Consider the following 17,385-nt stretch of genomic DNA (forward strand, 5'->3'; position numbering starts at 1 on the left):
GTGTGGGCGCCCGCGGAGAAGGGCGAGTGGAGAAGAGACGCCTGGGGCGGGGTGGAGGGGAAGCTGTCCCTGAGACGACGTGCGCTCGGAGGAGGGAGGCGGGGAGGGTCGAGCGGGCGCGCGGCGTGTGACCGCCGAGGCTGCGGCGGCTGGAACAGGTGAGCGGCCGCCCGGCGCTGGGCCCCCGCCCTTCCCCGGGAGCGGCTCCCCCTACCGACCCGCGCCGGCGCTTAGCCGTTACGCGGCTTCCCCTCGGTTTAGGGTTTTGCCACTGGCAGCTGTTTTTTTCCCCTTTCCTGTTTCTGTCTCTCCTTCTTTTAGGTTGCTCCACCCCGCCCAGGATCAGGCCAGGGGGAACCGGCCGCACCGCGGTTGCCAACTCGCGCCGGGCGCTTTGGCGAAGTCCCGGAGTGGAGTCCCGCGTCCCGCCTCCTCCCTGCGGGGCGCGCTCTCCTCGCTCCCCCCGCAACCCTTCCCCACTTTTCCCCCCTTTTGCAATCACATGGCATTTTAAGAATGCCGGAAAGATGGCGGTAGCGGCGGCGGCGGCAGCGGCGGCCGGGCCGGCCGGCGGGGGAGGCGGCCGAGCGCAGCGGAGCGGGCTGCTGGAAGTTTTGGTGCGGGATCGCTGGCACAAAGTTCTGGTGAACTTGAGCGAGGACGCCCTGGTTCTGAGCTGCGAGGAGGGCGCTGCGGCGTACAACGGCATCGGGACCGCCACCAATGGCTCGTTCTGCAGGGGCGCCGGCGCGGGGCACCCGGGCGCGGGCGGCGCGCAGCCCCCGGACTCGCCCGCCGGGGTCCGCACCGCCTTCACTGACCTGCCCGAACAGGTCCCCGAGTCCATCTCGAACCAGAAGCGTGGCGTGAAGGTGCTGAAGCAGGAGCTGGGCGGGCTGGGCATCAGCATCAAGGGGGGCAAGGAGAACAAGATGCCCATCCTCATCAGCAAGATCTTCAAGGGGCTGGCGGCGGACCAAACTCAAGCCCTGTACGTAGGGGACGCCATCCTGTCCGTAAACGGGGCCGACCTGCGGGACGCCACGCACGACGAGGCGGTGCAGGCGCTGAAGCGCGCTGGCAAGGAAGTGCTGCTGGAAGGTGAGGGGTTAACGCCGGGCAGGCCGCTCGGGATGCGCAGCGCATGCCCCCCCCCCGCCCCCACCGCAGCCGCGTCCTCACACCCACCCGCTTGCTGTCACCCACCAGGGGGCCGCAGCGCGCGGCTGGCGGAGTTTTGACAACTTTTGCCCACCTCGGGGCAACTTGTTCCCTCCCTAGGGTCGTCCCAGGCGTTGATCTGTCAGGGGTGTAGAAAAGGGCTAGGCGAGCAGGGTTTCTTGAGCTCCTACTCTGTGCCGAGCACCGGGTCGGAGGCGTAGTGATGTTGTCTCATTTTTTATCCGCGCAAAATCCTTGTGTAGTATAGGGGCTGGAAGTGAAACTGGCAATGAAGTGTACGCGCCCGCGTTCCGAAGCGAGCTCACTGAGTAATAGCAACTCTGACAGTTTTCTGCTTTGGCACAGTTTTCTTCTCAGGAGCCTGGGCTGCCCAGCTAAAAAAAGGGTTGAATCTCAAAGGGGCCAGAGAGGGGTGGCAACGTGTGAATGCTAGAACTCCCACCACCCTTACCGACTTCCCTCCTTTCAAATTGGAAACTGGGCTTCTGGCTCGGGAGCTGTGCCCAGGGCTGGGAAGTGAGGTGCAGTTTTATGCCAAAGTTCACTTCTGCTGCCAGGTGTTTGGCCGGTCCCTCTGGATTCCAGGTTGCTCCGGTGGAGGGCTGGTGAAGTGGTGTTTCTGCCTGCATCTTCCCCCAGTGTTTCCCCTCCATCCCCTTGGAGTGATGTGGAGACAACTTTGCATTTGTAAACAGTTTCCCCTGCGTGTGAGGTGTCTTAGAAACTACTCTCTTGAGATCTTATGTCCCCATTCTCCTAGTTACCGAATGTGAGCAGAATAGGTAGCACCGTTTTGTGCCCTTTTGTGACTGTGGGATGTTACGTGGGGCGGAAGGGCAGTGGTGAGGGGATGATGCATTCTCCTTTCCCACTACAGCTGCATTTTTCACTTGATGCCTGCCACTCTGCCCCTTAGCTTGCTTTGTACATAGCTCTTTCAGCACTAATGTCATGGAAATATCTATTTATCCAGCTTTTCCCTGGTGTAGATTGAGTTATCTGGGGTCTTTGATTTAGTTATGGGTCATCTCCCTTGAGCTCCGTGACATGCTTGCTGAGTCAACGAATAAATGAACCCATGGCCATTGAAACAATGTTTCAACTGAGACCTTGTAAACCAGGTGGTTGATTTAAGTCCTAAGTTAAGAACTTAAGTCAATTTCCTGCTCATCAGTTGTGGTGCTGGTGTGTGAAACCCAGAAAGTTCGAAGTTGGGAAACCAGCTGTTCCCTGTAACAGCTGATGCAACTCTTTGGTACATGGCCCACCTCCTGGCCTAGAATACACGTTTCCCTGCCCCCCATATTTGTCTAGAGGATTTGTGATGTCTTCATATTTGATTGCTACCCAGGATCCAGAAAGTGGAAGGCTATTTGCTTTGGCTTTATGGTTAACATAAGTAAACAAAAAAAGTTTTCTTGATTCAGGTGTGTGTTGGCTTCTGTGACAAGGGGCAGGTGGAATCTGGAGCAAGTGTAGTTTGGACTATAAACGGCTGGACACCTGCTTGGCTTGTAATATTTACTGCAAAATATCAGGGGGCACAAAGGCAGGTCACTTCTATTTCAGGCACTGCCTTACATTATGTCTCTTCTCCTCAGTTTCACTTTAATGAATAGTGATTTGGCAAAGAAGTAAAAAAAACAAAACAAAACAAAAAAATCTCTCACCCCAAAAGAGGAAGAAAATGTGACTCGCTACAGTTTAAAATAAACTTAGACAAAGAAAAAAAAGTCAAGCAGTTGTCTGACTTTATTGGTGCAGCAACTGAAACGTGAGCTTTGTAAAAATCTCTGAAGGTAACGTTCTTACAATGGATTGTTGTGTGTTCCAGGCAGGACCTCTAGGGGCAGACCTATGGGCTTCCCTAACACTACCCACCTGGGCTTCGGGCAGCAGTCTTATTCCAAGCCTGAGTTTTCAGAAATTGACTGCTATTAAGATAAGCAAGAAACCCTCTCCCCCCCCACCCCCCCACCCCAAAAACAGTGTCTCTTCTTCTGAGAGTATTGGACCGAAATGAGGTGGGAATGATCATGTATCATCAAATCAAATAGCACACAACCTCTCTTTTGTAGCTTGGCCTAGTACAGGGATTCCCAGCTGAAGGGACTTTTCAGAACCACAGGAAGGGCTTTTTAAAATCACCTATCGGGACTTAGCTGGCGGTCCAGTGGTTAAGACTTGGCCTTCCAATGCAGGGTGTGCAGGTTCAATCCCTGGTCTAGGAGGTAAGATCCCACATGCCTCACAGCCAAAAAACCAAAACATAAAACAGCAGCAATATTGTAGCAACTTCAATAAAGACTAAAAATGGTCCACATCAAAAAAAAAAATCTTGAAAAAAGTTTAATAAAATAAAATCACCTATCTACTTGCTATTGCACTGAAATGCCATCTTGATTTCAGAATTTCTACATAGGAAAGTCTTTGCTGATGTAATCTAGTTGGACCAGAGGGCTAAGGGAGATGTATTAAAGATATATTTATCTGGCAAAGACACTGTTTTCTATTTAGATTGCTTTTTTTGGTTTGTTTTTTGAGGGAGCGGTTGGAGACTAGTTTCATCCCTCAGCCTCAGCCAATATGACCCCCATTACGTGACATGGGCCCCCTAGTGGAGACTGACTGCCTCTACTAATGGTACATCCTGTGAAATGAAACCCCGCCCAGCAACTTTCAATGCCAGCATTCTAGTCTTAGATTCTGCCACAGAAGGATGTCAACCTCCCTGAGCCTCAGTGTTTTCTGAAAAATGAGAATAAAGAAATGCTTACTTACTGGGCTGCTGTATGGAAGAGCACTCTGAGAATTTAAAAAGGCCAGGGGAGGGGGGGCGGGACAGAATGTATCAAATGCCTGCTGTGATTATTTTTACAGTTCTCGGTGAAGATGAAATTGCCCCTTCTAAGGGACACACCTTTTCCTTTACTAGAGTTTATATTTTTAAATTTTTATCCTGTTTTTTGTTGTTGTCTTGTTGTTTTTGTACTATAGAACTGTAATGTTAGGAGACCTTTGCTCTGGGAAAGGAGAATCACAGCAACAGCTAACATCTCTTGAGCACTTAATATGTGCCGGGTTTTACTTATATTTGTTCGTGTACACTTCTGGTAACCCCATGAGGTTAGCGCTACTGTTGATAATTTTACTGATGGGAAACTAAAGTTTACAGACTTCACAAGTTTAAAGTTTGCAGGTTATTTGCATAAACCACCAGAGCTAGAAGGCATCCGGGTCTATCAGACTTAAAAGCTCATGCTTAAAACCTCCAGGTGAAATTGATACTCTGAGCTTCTGCTTCAACTGCGTGCTTGAATCAGTTATAGCTTCATCAGTTATTGGGCTCAAGATGTCCTTCCCCACTCCTCGAACGTGCTGACATGCTTGGGACAGCCTTGAGCAGGAAACAGCAGTTGTGTGGACCACTCAAAAGGGAGAGACAGGAAACAGGATTGAGTCTCAAAGCCCTAATCACCAAGTGTCTGGCTATCAAGAGGGAGCTGCTGTGATATGGCCCAAATTTACAATGTGACTGAGCCTCCATCATTAAACACATGGCAGGCAAAGAGACTAAATTGCAATTCAGACTTAAAGAGTGAATAAACTATGCCAGTTAAGTCAGTGTTAAACCAAACGTGCATCAAAGTTAAGATCAGAAATCTTCACACTGTGAACTCATTTCCCATTTTAGGGAGGTGGGAACAGGGACCCTGCATTCAGCCATGCAGATATCCAACCTCATAACTCCAGGGGTGCACCCTCTGGAGTTGGGCAGGGCATACCTGCATAAACATCTTTGGCAGCTTTGGGTACAGAAGGGGGGGGTGGGGGAAGAGGTTTTTGCCCTTATATTAATAGTAAAATCATAATTTGGCCTATATCAACCTTTTTGTAACTGAAGCGACAATAAAATTAGTTTCTTCAGAACTTTGTTGAGATCAAGGAGTGCAGAATGTTCCAGAAGTGGAGGTGAGGGGTGGACAGAATTATCCTTGGGTACAAAGGTCACTTACGGAACTAGACTAGAAAAAACAGAAACGCAAAGGAGAAAGTCAGAGACAGTTGTTGGCATTAACCTTCTTCATCAGAGTTCCTCCCTCAGTACTACTCCCAGGAATGCTTGTCTGTTGAGATCATCTAAAATGTCACTTTCATAATCACTTTCTCCAGTGGTGGAAGGAGGGATGATGGGGCAGGGAGATGGCAGGGTGCAAGGGAAGGGCAGTGATTTTGCTGGCATACAATCTCAGGATTGGATGAGAATTTGAAGTTTAAAGAATATTAATTTATTTAGGATGTACAGATTCTTAAAGAATACCCAAGAACCCTGGAATTAGAATCTTGAAACTTGAGTTATCTTTTAACTAATAATTACACTTTTTGCAATATACTTTATTTCTTTGGACCTTAATTTTCTTCATTGGAAAGCTAGAAAGCTGCGGTAAGCCATCTCTAAACGTTATTTCACTTCAAATCTTATAAATTCAGACCCAACACACTTTTATTAACAAATCTTTCTAACACCCCTTTTATTATCATGAAATGAACTTCATAAATATAACCTAACTCTAATTTAAATTTAAAATCAAAATAATGAAAAAATGGAGAAATGAAGTGAATTATAAAAAATATGTTTCAATAGATAACTGCATGGTACAACTACACCAGAGGTCATAATGAAGGAGGTAGATGCTAGGACTTGTATGTAAAATTACTATCGATGCATAGCTACAAATGAAGATGGGTAGGGGTATGTAGTATCACTTGGGATCTAGAAAAATCTTGCACTGTGAAGGACTGGCTCAGATGTTGCAAGGTGTCTTGGATACCTGGCGGCTATCACTAAATGCTAGTTGTATGCCAGCATGACCCACCTTGACCTCTAAAATGCCTCCATAAGTTTATGACCTGCTACTGGGGAAGGGCAAGAACCAACCTCTTAAGAACCAGTGTTCTGTAAGAATGCTAATTGTACTTTTACCACTTTATAATGCCTAACCTTTTGTAAACTCTTTTTACACGTGTGATAGTACCTAACACTTATATAATATTTACCTTGTACCAGATGCTGTTCTTAGCACTTTACGTGGACTAAATCAGTGGAATCTCACAATAACCTGAGGCTATCAGTATGTCTGTTTTACAGATAAGAAAACTGAGGCCCAGATCAATTAAGCCACTTGCCAAAGAAACACAGTGAATAAATGCTGAGGCTGAGATTGAAGCACAAGCCTTAAAGCCTTTGATCCTCATGAACAGCTGTATAAAATAAGCGGACTAGGGATGCTTATCCTCAACTTGTTGTTTAGCAAAGTGAAGCTCCAAGAGGTGGAATGATTTGTCTTTATGAGGTCTTTCTTCTACTTTCTTGTTTGAAATATTCGTTTTCTACTATGGCTGTAACAAATAACTAGAAACCCTGATAAATTAAAACACACATTTACTATCTTAAAGTCTGTTAAAGTCAGAAGCCTGATGCAGATCTCACTGAGCTAAAATCAGCGTATCTGCCGGGCTGCATTCCTTTGCGGAGGCTCTTTTCCAGAAGCTTCTAGAGCCCACTCATGCCTCGACTCGTGTCTCCCTTCCATTAAGCCTGGGGTAGCAGTTTGAGTCCGTCTCACCTCTAATCACTCCAACCTCTATTATACCTCCTTCTTGCATTTTAAAGGCCCCTTGTGATTACATTGGTCACATCCAGATAATCCAGGATAATCTCCCCATTTAAAGTTAATGTTTAGCAACCCTAATTCAATTTGCAACCCTAATTCCCCTTTGCCATGTAAGGTAACATATTCACAGGATCTGGAGACTAGGCATCTTCTTTTCAGGGGGTGGTGGGGAGGGATGATTTTTCTGCTACCACATGTGGTTTGCTGAAGACATAATGGTGCAGAGTTCCCAGGTAGAACTTCATGAATATACTGAACCACAGTAAAGAGTCACTTCCTGCCTCATTGCAAAGGAGTTCTTCATTCATTCATTTATTTATGCCTCTAACGAGTTATTTATTCCGTGTCTTCCATGTGCCACACGCCACTAGGGGATTGCCCTCAAGAAGCAACATTTGAGTGACAGACACAGGTCAGCACCGGATCAGCACCGTGCAGGCAACTACAGGATGGAGTGAAAAGGGCAACATGCGGGGTTTTATGGGATGCTGTGGTCTCCCACGGGAAGGGCAGCTGAGCCCCTCTAGGGCTAGGGAAGGCAAATGCCTCAGGGCAGCCTAAAAAAGAGCTTGGCCGTCAGCTGTAGCCCAGTGTGGCTGAGCGGGTAGAATGTGACCTTCAGACCTTGATGAGAGGCAAGACTGAAAAAAGACCAGAGAATTGAGCAGGGGGCAAGGCTGGTAAGCCTTGTTACAGAGTTGGATTTCATTCTGAGGGTGAAGTGTTTTAGGCAGGGAAATGTCACGCTCGGTTTCACATTTCAAGACGCTCACTCTCTAGGGCGGTGCTTCTAGCATGAGGTTGGCAGGGCTTTAGTGAAATGGCTGGCTCCCTGTTTCCACCCAGAGCTGCCCTGGGACACGGCCACTTGACCCTGAATTATACTTGGGGGCAACTCCGTGAGTAAGGCTTAGGTTTGTAAAGGGGCTTTACTCACATTATGATTTTGTCGCCAGGTCACCCCTTTGTGGATGCTTGGACAGGTGTTACAATCTGCCTTTTGCACAGGAGGGTTAGGTGACTGGTCCCAGGTTACCTGTCAATGACAGAGCTGGAAATCAGATTATCTAACACCCCATCAGCTCTTCTGCTGCGCACTACACAAACTCAAGACATCGTGTGGGGACCAAAAGAAGCCTCAGAGGAATAAGCCTTGGCCTCTGATTTTGGGGGCCTTACAGTAATTAGGGCATTTGAGGCTGATTGTGAAGTTCTTGAGATTAGTAAGACAAATAGGGTGATTGTGACCCTATAGCATATATAGCATAGTACCCGGCAGACATCAGGCTGTTAAAATGTGTTAGAAAAGGAAAAAATGGAAGGACAGATGGAAGGAAGGGAGGGAGGGAGGGAGGGAGAGAAAAAATTGGGGGATTTAGCAGTGACCCTTTTTTTATGACTCCCATCCTCTAGCACTCCTGCTGTTGGACTATGGTGTTAAACATTTGGCATCCGATAAGGAAAACTCTACCTTTTCCTGTAGAGAAGAGGAATAAAGAAGGGACTTTATAAACCTAGGAAGCACTTACTTAACATAGACCAGTCTTGAAAGACAGTTCACAAAAGAGGAGCCAGGCATGATTTTAACAGTGATCCGAAAATGTAATTAATTATCCTTTTCGTGTTATATTTATAACCACTTTGCCTTTGCCCCACTGTGGCACAGGGACCTACACATCTGAATAAGTAAGAACGCTTTCTACCCAAGGAGATGAAAACTCTCTGTTTAGATATTTTAATTGTTTCTTTTTTAAGCTTATGTATCAGCCTGCGAATTCAGACCATGTTCCTTAAGGGAAGCTGATCGGAATGATCAGAATGGTCCTTCAATTCCTTCTTTCTGCCGGGGTAGGGGATGTTCTTCTTGTTCAGTGGTGCATTTTAGCCGTCACCCCATGAAGTATGTATAAAAATAACTCGCTGCACATGGCTCCACACTTGTGAAAGACATCTAACCAAAGCTACCAGTGTTCTGTTTGGCGAAGGGAAATTATTCTCTGGCAACTAGTGGCCTACTAAGAATTCTACTTCAGATGATGCATTTCAAAGCAGTTAGTGTTAAAGAAAAGCCAGAATTTCCCCCCGTATTTATAACAGGTGTTTTACGTACCAAACCTCATTACCCACTTCACTGGCTTTGATCTATAATAATGCTTGCCTTTAGCTCTGGCCTGCAGAGTGAGACTTAAAAGAAAATATATAATGTGCACCACAAAGTAAATATCCTAACAGACCCGCACAAATGAGCCACATTCCCAGCGCAGAATAGACAAGATGGACAGGTTCATGATTAATAATGATTATCATGGATCTTAAAAGGATGACCAATACTTTAGCTCAGTACTTTTAAAAACTGCTCCTCCCTGTGGACTGAAGCATCGTTCTTAGCATGCTCATGAATGTGGGAGGCTCTGTCTAAAATTTAACGGGTTGCTGAGGATGACTGCAGTTGACATGTCCAGTTTGTTTGCATTGCTGTTCAAACTGCTCTTGTTTCTTCCTTGCAGAAATTTTGTTTTTTTTTCAAAGTGGTAAAAGACAATGGTTCAGAGGGTGGGCCTTGGATTTATTTTGTCTGGGCTTGAATTTGCAAGCTACCTCTTTCTCCCTGTGTGATCTAGTGCAAGTCCCTTAATTAAAAGCTTCAATTTCTTAATCAGTGGGTTCATTGTAAGGAGTAGAGTGATTATGTATGTAAAGTGGTTAGCTCATTGCCTGGAACCGCAGTCTGCACTAAATAATTACTAACTGTGTAATATGTCAGGTCTCATGCTTATCTAAGTATTATTTTTGGATAGAGGGTTCAATCCTATAAGTTAAATGAAGGGTTCAATCATATGTTCTATAAAGCCTTTTTGGGGGCACAAGGGACAGCTTGGGATTTGCCATGTTAGGGAACCAAATGATGTAAGTGATGGCTTAGGAGAGTTCGTTTGCCTTGCAGGGGTGAATTGTGATCCCACAAGGGTGTATTTCACTGATGATTTTTAGTCGCATCAGATGCTTTCCATCAACCAAACCACAGCGTAGGGTGCTGTGGCTTTTAGTGGGCAAATGTGAACTGTGTCTTAAAATGCTGATATGCAGGAACATGCAGAGTGTTTTGTGAAGGAACAGTAGGCAAGTAGGGATTTAACCTACACAGCAAAATTCAAAACTCTTTAAAATTTTTTCTAGTAATTATAGGAATGTGGAGATCTTATTAACCCAAAGAAACCCAAATATTTCTTTTACAAAAAATGTAAAATATTTATATAATCATTACTAAGTCGGAAATATACTTCAGTTTTTTATTCTATTATTTAGTACTGTGTTTCGTGGTCTCCAAGAGACCATCCAGTGGAAGATATGTCATTGTTTATGTACCCTTAAGAAAGAAAAAACTGTCTAAGATGGGAAGTCTGATAGGTTACCTGCATAAAATTAGGACACCAAAGGGCTATGCCTTCAATGCAGGAATAAATGAAAAATAAACGCATCACACAAAAAGGGACAACAAAGGCACTCATTTCAAATTTGGTACTGGTAGAAGGAAGGAAGAATATATCTCCAATAATTTTGAATTGCAGGTTGGTTCTAATAAATATTTAGGTCTGAATATACAATGTCAGTGTGAGTTTTAAAAAGTACTTAGGCAGATAATCTAATCTAAAGTGTTTTCAGATAGAGAGGGCCCCCGATGAATGATAGGAGAAATTATAAATACTCTCTGCAAGAACTTGGTTTCCATCCACACCTTCAGAGATTTTAAGGCCCATCCCCCAAATCAAAGATGATAAAATATGAAAAGAAATGGGCAGTTTGAATTGATGGGGTATGGTGTAAAATTGTTACACAACTATTTATTAAAATAATTTTTCTTTTAATGTTTGTAAGGTGGCACCTTGTTGGTAGATTGAAGCAAAAATCTGTAGAGGGATGAGCTGACATTCCTGTTCTAAAATAGAACAGCCCAGAGGGGAGACAGGTGTAGAGTAATAAACTACATTTATGTAAATTACAATAAGTTCTATACTAATAATAATAAAAAATTATAAAGGAGTAAATGTTGTAACAGAACTTATGGAATATCTGAAGGTACTAAGGATATATGAAGTGGAAAGGAATGCTTCACAGAAAAGGTGACTTGAGAGTAGGATTACATAAGCAAAGTAAATTTAAAATATAGGTAATTACATGGCTATCTGGGGCCCTGCATTTCAAATACTTTCATCTGAAATGTCCTTCATCTGCAATGAAAATCAAGGTTAATGATTTTTCTTTTTTGCTTGCGATATCCATATACTGTCCTCTGTTCTCTACCTCATTTTTAGAATTTGTGTAAATCAAAATACTACATGTTTATAGCATTCCTTCGCCTACCCTCCCCCATATCTTCTCTCCTGTTCCCCAGAGTATTAGAATATATAACAGTATAGGCATATTATTTAGAATATTCTAATAGCAGTATGGGCATATGATTTAGAATATTGGAATACTTTTTTTTACATACTGGAATATATATTCTAATATTCTGAATAATATGCCTATTACTGCTATTTCTTGATATATCAGATTTAGCCATTATTGACTAAATCAGTCTCTGTTTATAAAATTATGATAATGTCAGTATTGCTCCATTTTCCAACCAAGTAATATTCTATGATCAGGTCTTTTGCAGTTACTAACAGCTTTTCTTTTTTTTCCATTTGCTTAGTTTTCTTATGCGTAGCTCAATTTTTTTTCCCAAATGCAGCACTAATGTATCAAATTTCTAGCAATATTTTTTTTCAGATTTTCACACATATCAAATAATCCACCCATTCTGTTTATTTTTCTCCTGGAGCCCTGCCACTCTGGACTGGTTCTGTCTTGGCCTGGTGTGTGGCCATCTTCCTCAGGTTGCCCTTGGCTTTATCCTGTGTCTGTTTTCCTGGATCTACTATCACCTTCATTTTTTGTTTACTCCCTAGTTTTGCTGGAGCCCTTTTTTTTTTTTTTGCGGTACGCGGGCCTCTCACCGCTGTGGCCTCTCCTGTTGCGGAGCACAGGCTCCGGACGCGCAGGCTCAGCGGCCATGGCTCAGCGGCCATGGCTCACGGACCCAGCCACTCCGCGGCATGTGGGATCTTCCCGGCCGGGGCACGAACCTGCGTCCCCTGCATCGTCAGCCAGACTCTCAACCACTGCGCCACCAGGGAAGCCCTGGAGCACATTCTTCAGTGGCTTTCTGAGAATGTTTGGGAGGTAAATATGTGATAATATCTTTAATCTGTTTTTTCACTGGGTTGGTCCTTTGATTGTGGTGGTCTGAGGTAGCAGTCATTTTCCCTCAGCAGTTTTCAGGGTTGCTAGTGAGAAGTCTTAGGCCATTCTCGTTCGCTTTCTTTTATGTGTGAACTATTTCTTTTTGCTGGAAATTTTCTTTTTTCTTTTTTTTTTTTTGCGGTACGCGGGCCTCTCACTGTTGCGGCCTCTCCCGTTGCGGAGCACAGGCTCCGGACGCGCAGGCTCAGCGGCCATGGCTCACGGGCCCAGCCGCTCCGCAGCATGTGGGATCCTCCCGGACCGGGGCACGAACCCGTGTCCCCTGCATCGGCAGGCGGACTCAACCACTGCGCCACCAGGGAAGCCCTAATACTTCTTTTTATCTGATATTCTCAGTTGTATAGAGTGCCTTGCCTTGGTGTGAGGCTTTTGATAATCAATTTTCCAAGCACTTAATGGACAGCAGTAGGCTGAAGCCATAGTTCCCAAACTGTGTGCCAAGGTATCCTAGGGTGCCCCAGTGAACTCACAAGGGTACCATGGAATATTTTAAAGTTTCAAGGAAAACAGCAACATCTCTTGGATACCAGGCAAACTATTAAAGGGAGTTTCAACATTAGATTGCTGCATTCCTTCAATAATGTGAATATCTTTGCAAAGCCAGGTTTTCTGCAATTACTGTGATAAGAAATGAAATGAAATTAAAGATAACAAGTACCACATGAAATGAAGGTGGCAGTATCCATATGATTCCAAAGTTTTAGAAGTTGTATAGTGCCCAACAAATGCTACGTTTTTAGGACTTAAAGATGTACTATGTTGTTTGGACTTAACTACTTAATAAATTGAATTGGTAGGTGTTTCTTTGGGCCTGTGAGTGTCACGAAAAAAATAACTAAGACATTTAGGGTGCCATTTACTGAGTAGACTGGGGTCTGTGGTCCAAAGGCTCTTACACGTCCGTTCTGGAACAGTTTTCTTGTATTATTCATTTCACAGTTCTCCTTTGCCGTTTTTGCTCTCTGTGTGTGGAAATCTTATAGCTGGATGTTGGACCCTCTGTATGGACACACTAAGAAACTAATTTTTGTTGTTATCTTTTTTTTTCTTTTTTTCTCCAGTTGTCCTTCTCTTTCATGTTTGTTCTTTTTCATGAACATTTACTAGATTTGTATCTACAACTCTTGTATTGAATCTTTAAAAAATTTTATCTGTTCTGTCTCTAAGCTCCAGAACATTCTCTTGGTCTCATTGTTCATTCTTTTCTTATAGCATTCTCTTGTTTTGTGGGTACAATATCTTTGCTGCTCTCTAAGAACCCATGAATAATAGTTTCCTGAAGACTTTTTTTTGCACTAATATTGGCTCAGATGTCTCAATGTACCTTTCTGTCCACTTAATTTTTCAGTGTGTTTAGGCATATCTGATAGTGTCACGTATTCTGAGATTTGTTCTATTTTTGTGTTCCCCGAGAGGCAGAACCTGATAAGAGTATCTCAGTGTAAGAAGTTTATTTGGGATAGAATCACAGAAAACACTGGTAGTAGAGTGGGAATGTAAGACGGTGATTGGAACAAACCCATAAAGACCCCACCGTGAGCCACTAAGCCACTCTGGAATGCATCAGATCCTAACTGAGGGGTGAGGAAGGGGGTGAAACTTATTCACCAGCTCGCCATCATCATTTCGTTAAGGTTGACTGCTGAGGGTATTACCTCTCTGACACTCTTGCTGGCATCTCTGCGAGGGTCACAAGTACCCTCCTGCCAAAAAGATGCCCTCCAGGCAGAGAACTGCAGGTATTCACTCTAAGCAGCCTTCTCTGCATGTAACACTGACAGCAGAGGAGACATGATATACTAACTTGGGCTTCATCAGAGCCTCATTTCCTGATTTAAAAGTGTTCAGAGGAAATGGTGATGGAAGATGTACTGAGCTCAGACCCATTTCTGTCCCAAAATCTTTTGTAAAGGCTGGTTCAGACACAACCAAGATTGAGTATATTATCCTCGGGAAGCCTTGTAAGGCAAAATTTTGCCCACCTTTACCTGATTTTTAATTTCTTTGAGTGTTGTGCTTAGCAGAGAGGCTGGCAGTTCCACTTAGTTGATTGCACAGTCCCTGCAAGTAGGCTATGCACAAGTTAGATTAATTGAACCAAAGGGGAGCACTGTGTTTCTCAACCTCAGTGCTATTGACATTTTGGACTAGATAATTCTTTGTTGGGGAGCAGGGTCTGTCTTCTGTGACGTAGGCTGTTTAGCAGCATCCCTGGCCTCTACCCACTAGATGCAAGTAGCATCCTCTACCCCTACTTATAATAACAAAAAATGTCTCCAGACATTGCCAAATATCCCATGGAGGGCAAATAGTCCCTGGTTGAGAGGCACTGGTGTACAGCCTATAGTACAGGTTCTCAGACTTGGCCATGCGTTAGAGACACCTAGGAAGCTTTAAGAAACCTCGTGACTGGATCCCTCCCTAAGGGATCCTAATATTAATTAGTCAGGGATTTACTCTGGGTATTAGTCTGTTTACAGGCTCCCCAGGTGATTCTAATGTACCTTCAGCGCTGAGAACCACTGGCCAAAACTATCTGCTCATTAACTGTAAAGTAGTGAAACAGAGTCTAAGGCAATCAGGAGTGGTGGGGCCCGTGGTGGACTGGGTTAATCCAATGTCATCTTAAGGTGGGCAACTTCGGCTCTTATTGCCATGTGGAAGAGATTCTCTTTTCTGTTTTGCCTCTGGAACTTGCGATTTTCCTTTATTGACGCTTTGGAGTGCACAAAATACATTAACGGCAAGCCCCTCTTTTGATAATACTATTCCTGTTACAGGGACAAAGGAACTATTGAGTCTCAGAGGGACAGTCAAAAGTGTAGACGAGGCATGAGCAGAGTGGACAAACTAGCTTTCTGACCTTGAACAATAGCTTCACCTGTCTAGAACTCAGTTTTCTCATGGCTAACGTGAGGATAACAATAGTACTTTCTTTGTGGGGCTGATATAAGAATGGAAAGAGGGAATACAGGACGTAGTACAGTATCTAGTACTGTGCATTGTATCAAAGTATCAAAGTGTGTTGGTTACTATTATGATATATTTGTCTTCCTGCATAGATTATATGGTCATAAGAGAAGGGATCAGGCCTTATCTACTTTAAGAACTTCAATGAACTGAACAGAATTGACTCATCGGTAGTTGTCTGTTGGTCATTAGCCATGGCCCTAAAACAGTAGGATTTGGGCAAAACTAAGAAACAAGCAGCTTCATTTGGTAAGATTTACAGATGGTTAAATAATGTACGTGGTGTTGGAGCAACAATTATTTAACAATGTCTCCATGTCGTAGGTCTTTATCAGTACCTGGTTGAAAGAGGGGCCTAAATTAACAAAACCAGATGCTCTGTCCCAATCCTTCTAACACCTGGAAAATAGAATTTTGAAATGGATTTGCTGGTTTTCATATATTTTGAACACTTGACAGTTTTTACGTGGGTACATTTTATTTTAAACTATACCTCATGTCCCAGAATCATTATTTCTCATTCTGCCAGAAAATGTACTCTCCACAAATTTATCTTTGCCTCAATAATTATGAAATGACAGGAGACTGTATTTCCAGTATGGTATGTTTATCAATCTGTATTTGTCAGGGAAAAAAATGAATACAACTTTATAACTGTTCCAAGTACTGAATTAAGTTGTCTATCCTTTGAAAACGTCCATAAGGCGTGGAAGGATGATCTGAAAGAAGAAACTTTTTTTTTTTTTTTTGCGGTACGCGGGCCTCTAACTGTTGTGGCCTCTCCCGTTGCGGAGCACAGGCTCCGGACGCGCAGGCTCAGCGGCCATGGCTCATGGGCCCAGCCGCTCTGCGGCATGTGGGATCTTCCCGGACCAGGGCACGAACCCATGTCCCCCGCATCGGCAGGCGGACTCTCAACCACTGCGCCACCAGGGAGGCCCAAAATTGACCTTTTAATACTGAATTCACCAGCCTTTTCCTGGTTCCTCCAGTTGGTTTCCTGAAGGGGAACAGAGGCATATGGGAAGAAAAGTTTCATCGCCTGGATCTTACCCTATTATTGCCATAACTAAACCAGTTGCAGGATTTTTTCTTTTCCGCGGCATTAAAAAAACATGATCTTGCTTGACCTATATTAAAAATAAGTTGAAGCATATATTTATCATTGAGAAAGACACTGTGAGCTAGTCACACTTTTGAAAGTTCTTTCATTTGCTTCAAATAGCAAATATATAAAGATGAAAAAACACCTAATAATTTTGTCGTTTCTTGGCAGCAGCATTAACATTCAGATTAAATCTTTGATTGTTAATGTGTTCTAGAATCTTGTAAATAGGATTTTTTAAAAATCACCTTAAAAAAATCTGTATTTGGCTAGTTAAAACAAAGTGGGGTTTGAAGTTAAACAGGCTGAGTTGCAGTCGCGCAACTCCCTGGACCCTCACTGCCTAAATCTTCATAATTCCAGTTATCAGAAGCCAAGGACTCTGGAAGAAAAAAAAAATTGTTTTTGAACTAGAGTTGGTCCCTTGAGTGGAACACTTCATAGATTGTATGCTGAGAGATTACCTTTGGGGACAGCATTTGTTCATGGGCACCCGGTGTCCTCTCTCTTAGTTCTTGCCTTATCTTTTTAGCAGCATGATTAGAAGTGGCGACTGCAGTCGCAGTGGAAAAATCCAGCAGGAGGTTATCATATTTAATGTTTCGGAAAACTTCCTTTTGAAGGCGATAACAGTATTTCTTAATCACCGTGCTGTTGGGCAAGCACAGGTGTGTTGCATACCGTTAAACCTCTCTCTCCTTAGGACATAATGTTGTTCTTTGAAAGTATTTGGCTCCCCTTCCACCTCTTTTTCCTCCCACCCCCTCTTTATGCCAAAGAAGGCACATTTCCCAGACTTACTCTCCACACCGAGCAAGGTGTTCTTTCAGAAATCCCGGATGATTTTTTTTTTAACTCATTCCATTCCAGTTGCATTTCCAAACTCATGATGCATGTTTCTTATTTGGTTTCAGTCCACACACTTTGACTGAGCATCCCCTGTGTAATGAGCATTATAGCAGCTTCCAGAGGTAGAAGCAAGTCCTCAAGGGGCTTACAATCAATCCACTGGGGGAAAAGACCTACAGAGTAGCCATGTTTTTCTCTTTTCTTCCATTAGAGTTTGCCTTGCACTGAGTAAGGGAGAACCATGGTGTAAACAGATAGCTCAAGCCTAGTAATAAAAAGGGTGGGTTGGAATAGCGT

General features: G+C 43.8%; 1 protein-coding gene across 1 annotated transcript in view; it reads left to right on the top strand.

Moving 5' to 3' along the window:
* The first annotated feature begins 257 nt into the window (after positions 1 to 257).
* The window catches only part of SNTB1 (syntrophin beta 1), a 225,136-nt gene continuing 208,008 nt past the window's right edge, over positions 258 to 17,385 (top strand). The window contains exon 1 of the mRNA XM_007451661.1: positions 258 to 1,101. Coding sequence (XP_007451723.1) covers positions 528 to 1,101 — 574 coding nt within the window. The 5' untranslated portion in view covers positions 258 to 527. The remainder of the gene's footprint in view (positions 1,102 to 17,385) is intronic.

Source organism: Lipotes vexillifer, unplaced genomic scaffold (genome assembly GCF_000442215.2).
Source record: "Lipotes vexillifer unplaced genomic scaffold, Lipotes_vexillifer_v1.1 scaffold440, whole genome shotgun sequence".
NCBI lineage: Eukaryota > Metazoa > Chordata > Mammalia > Artiodactyla > Lipotidae > Lipotes > Lipotes vexillifer.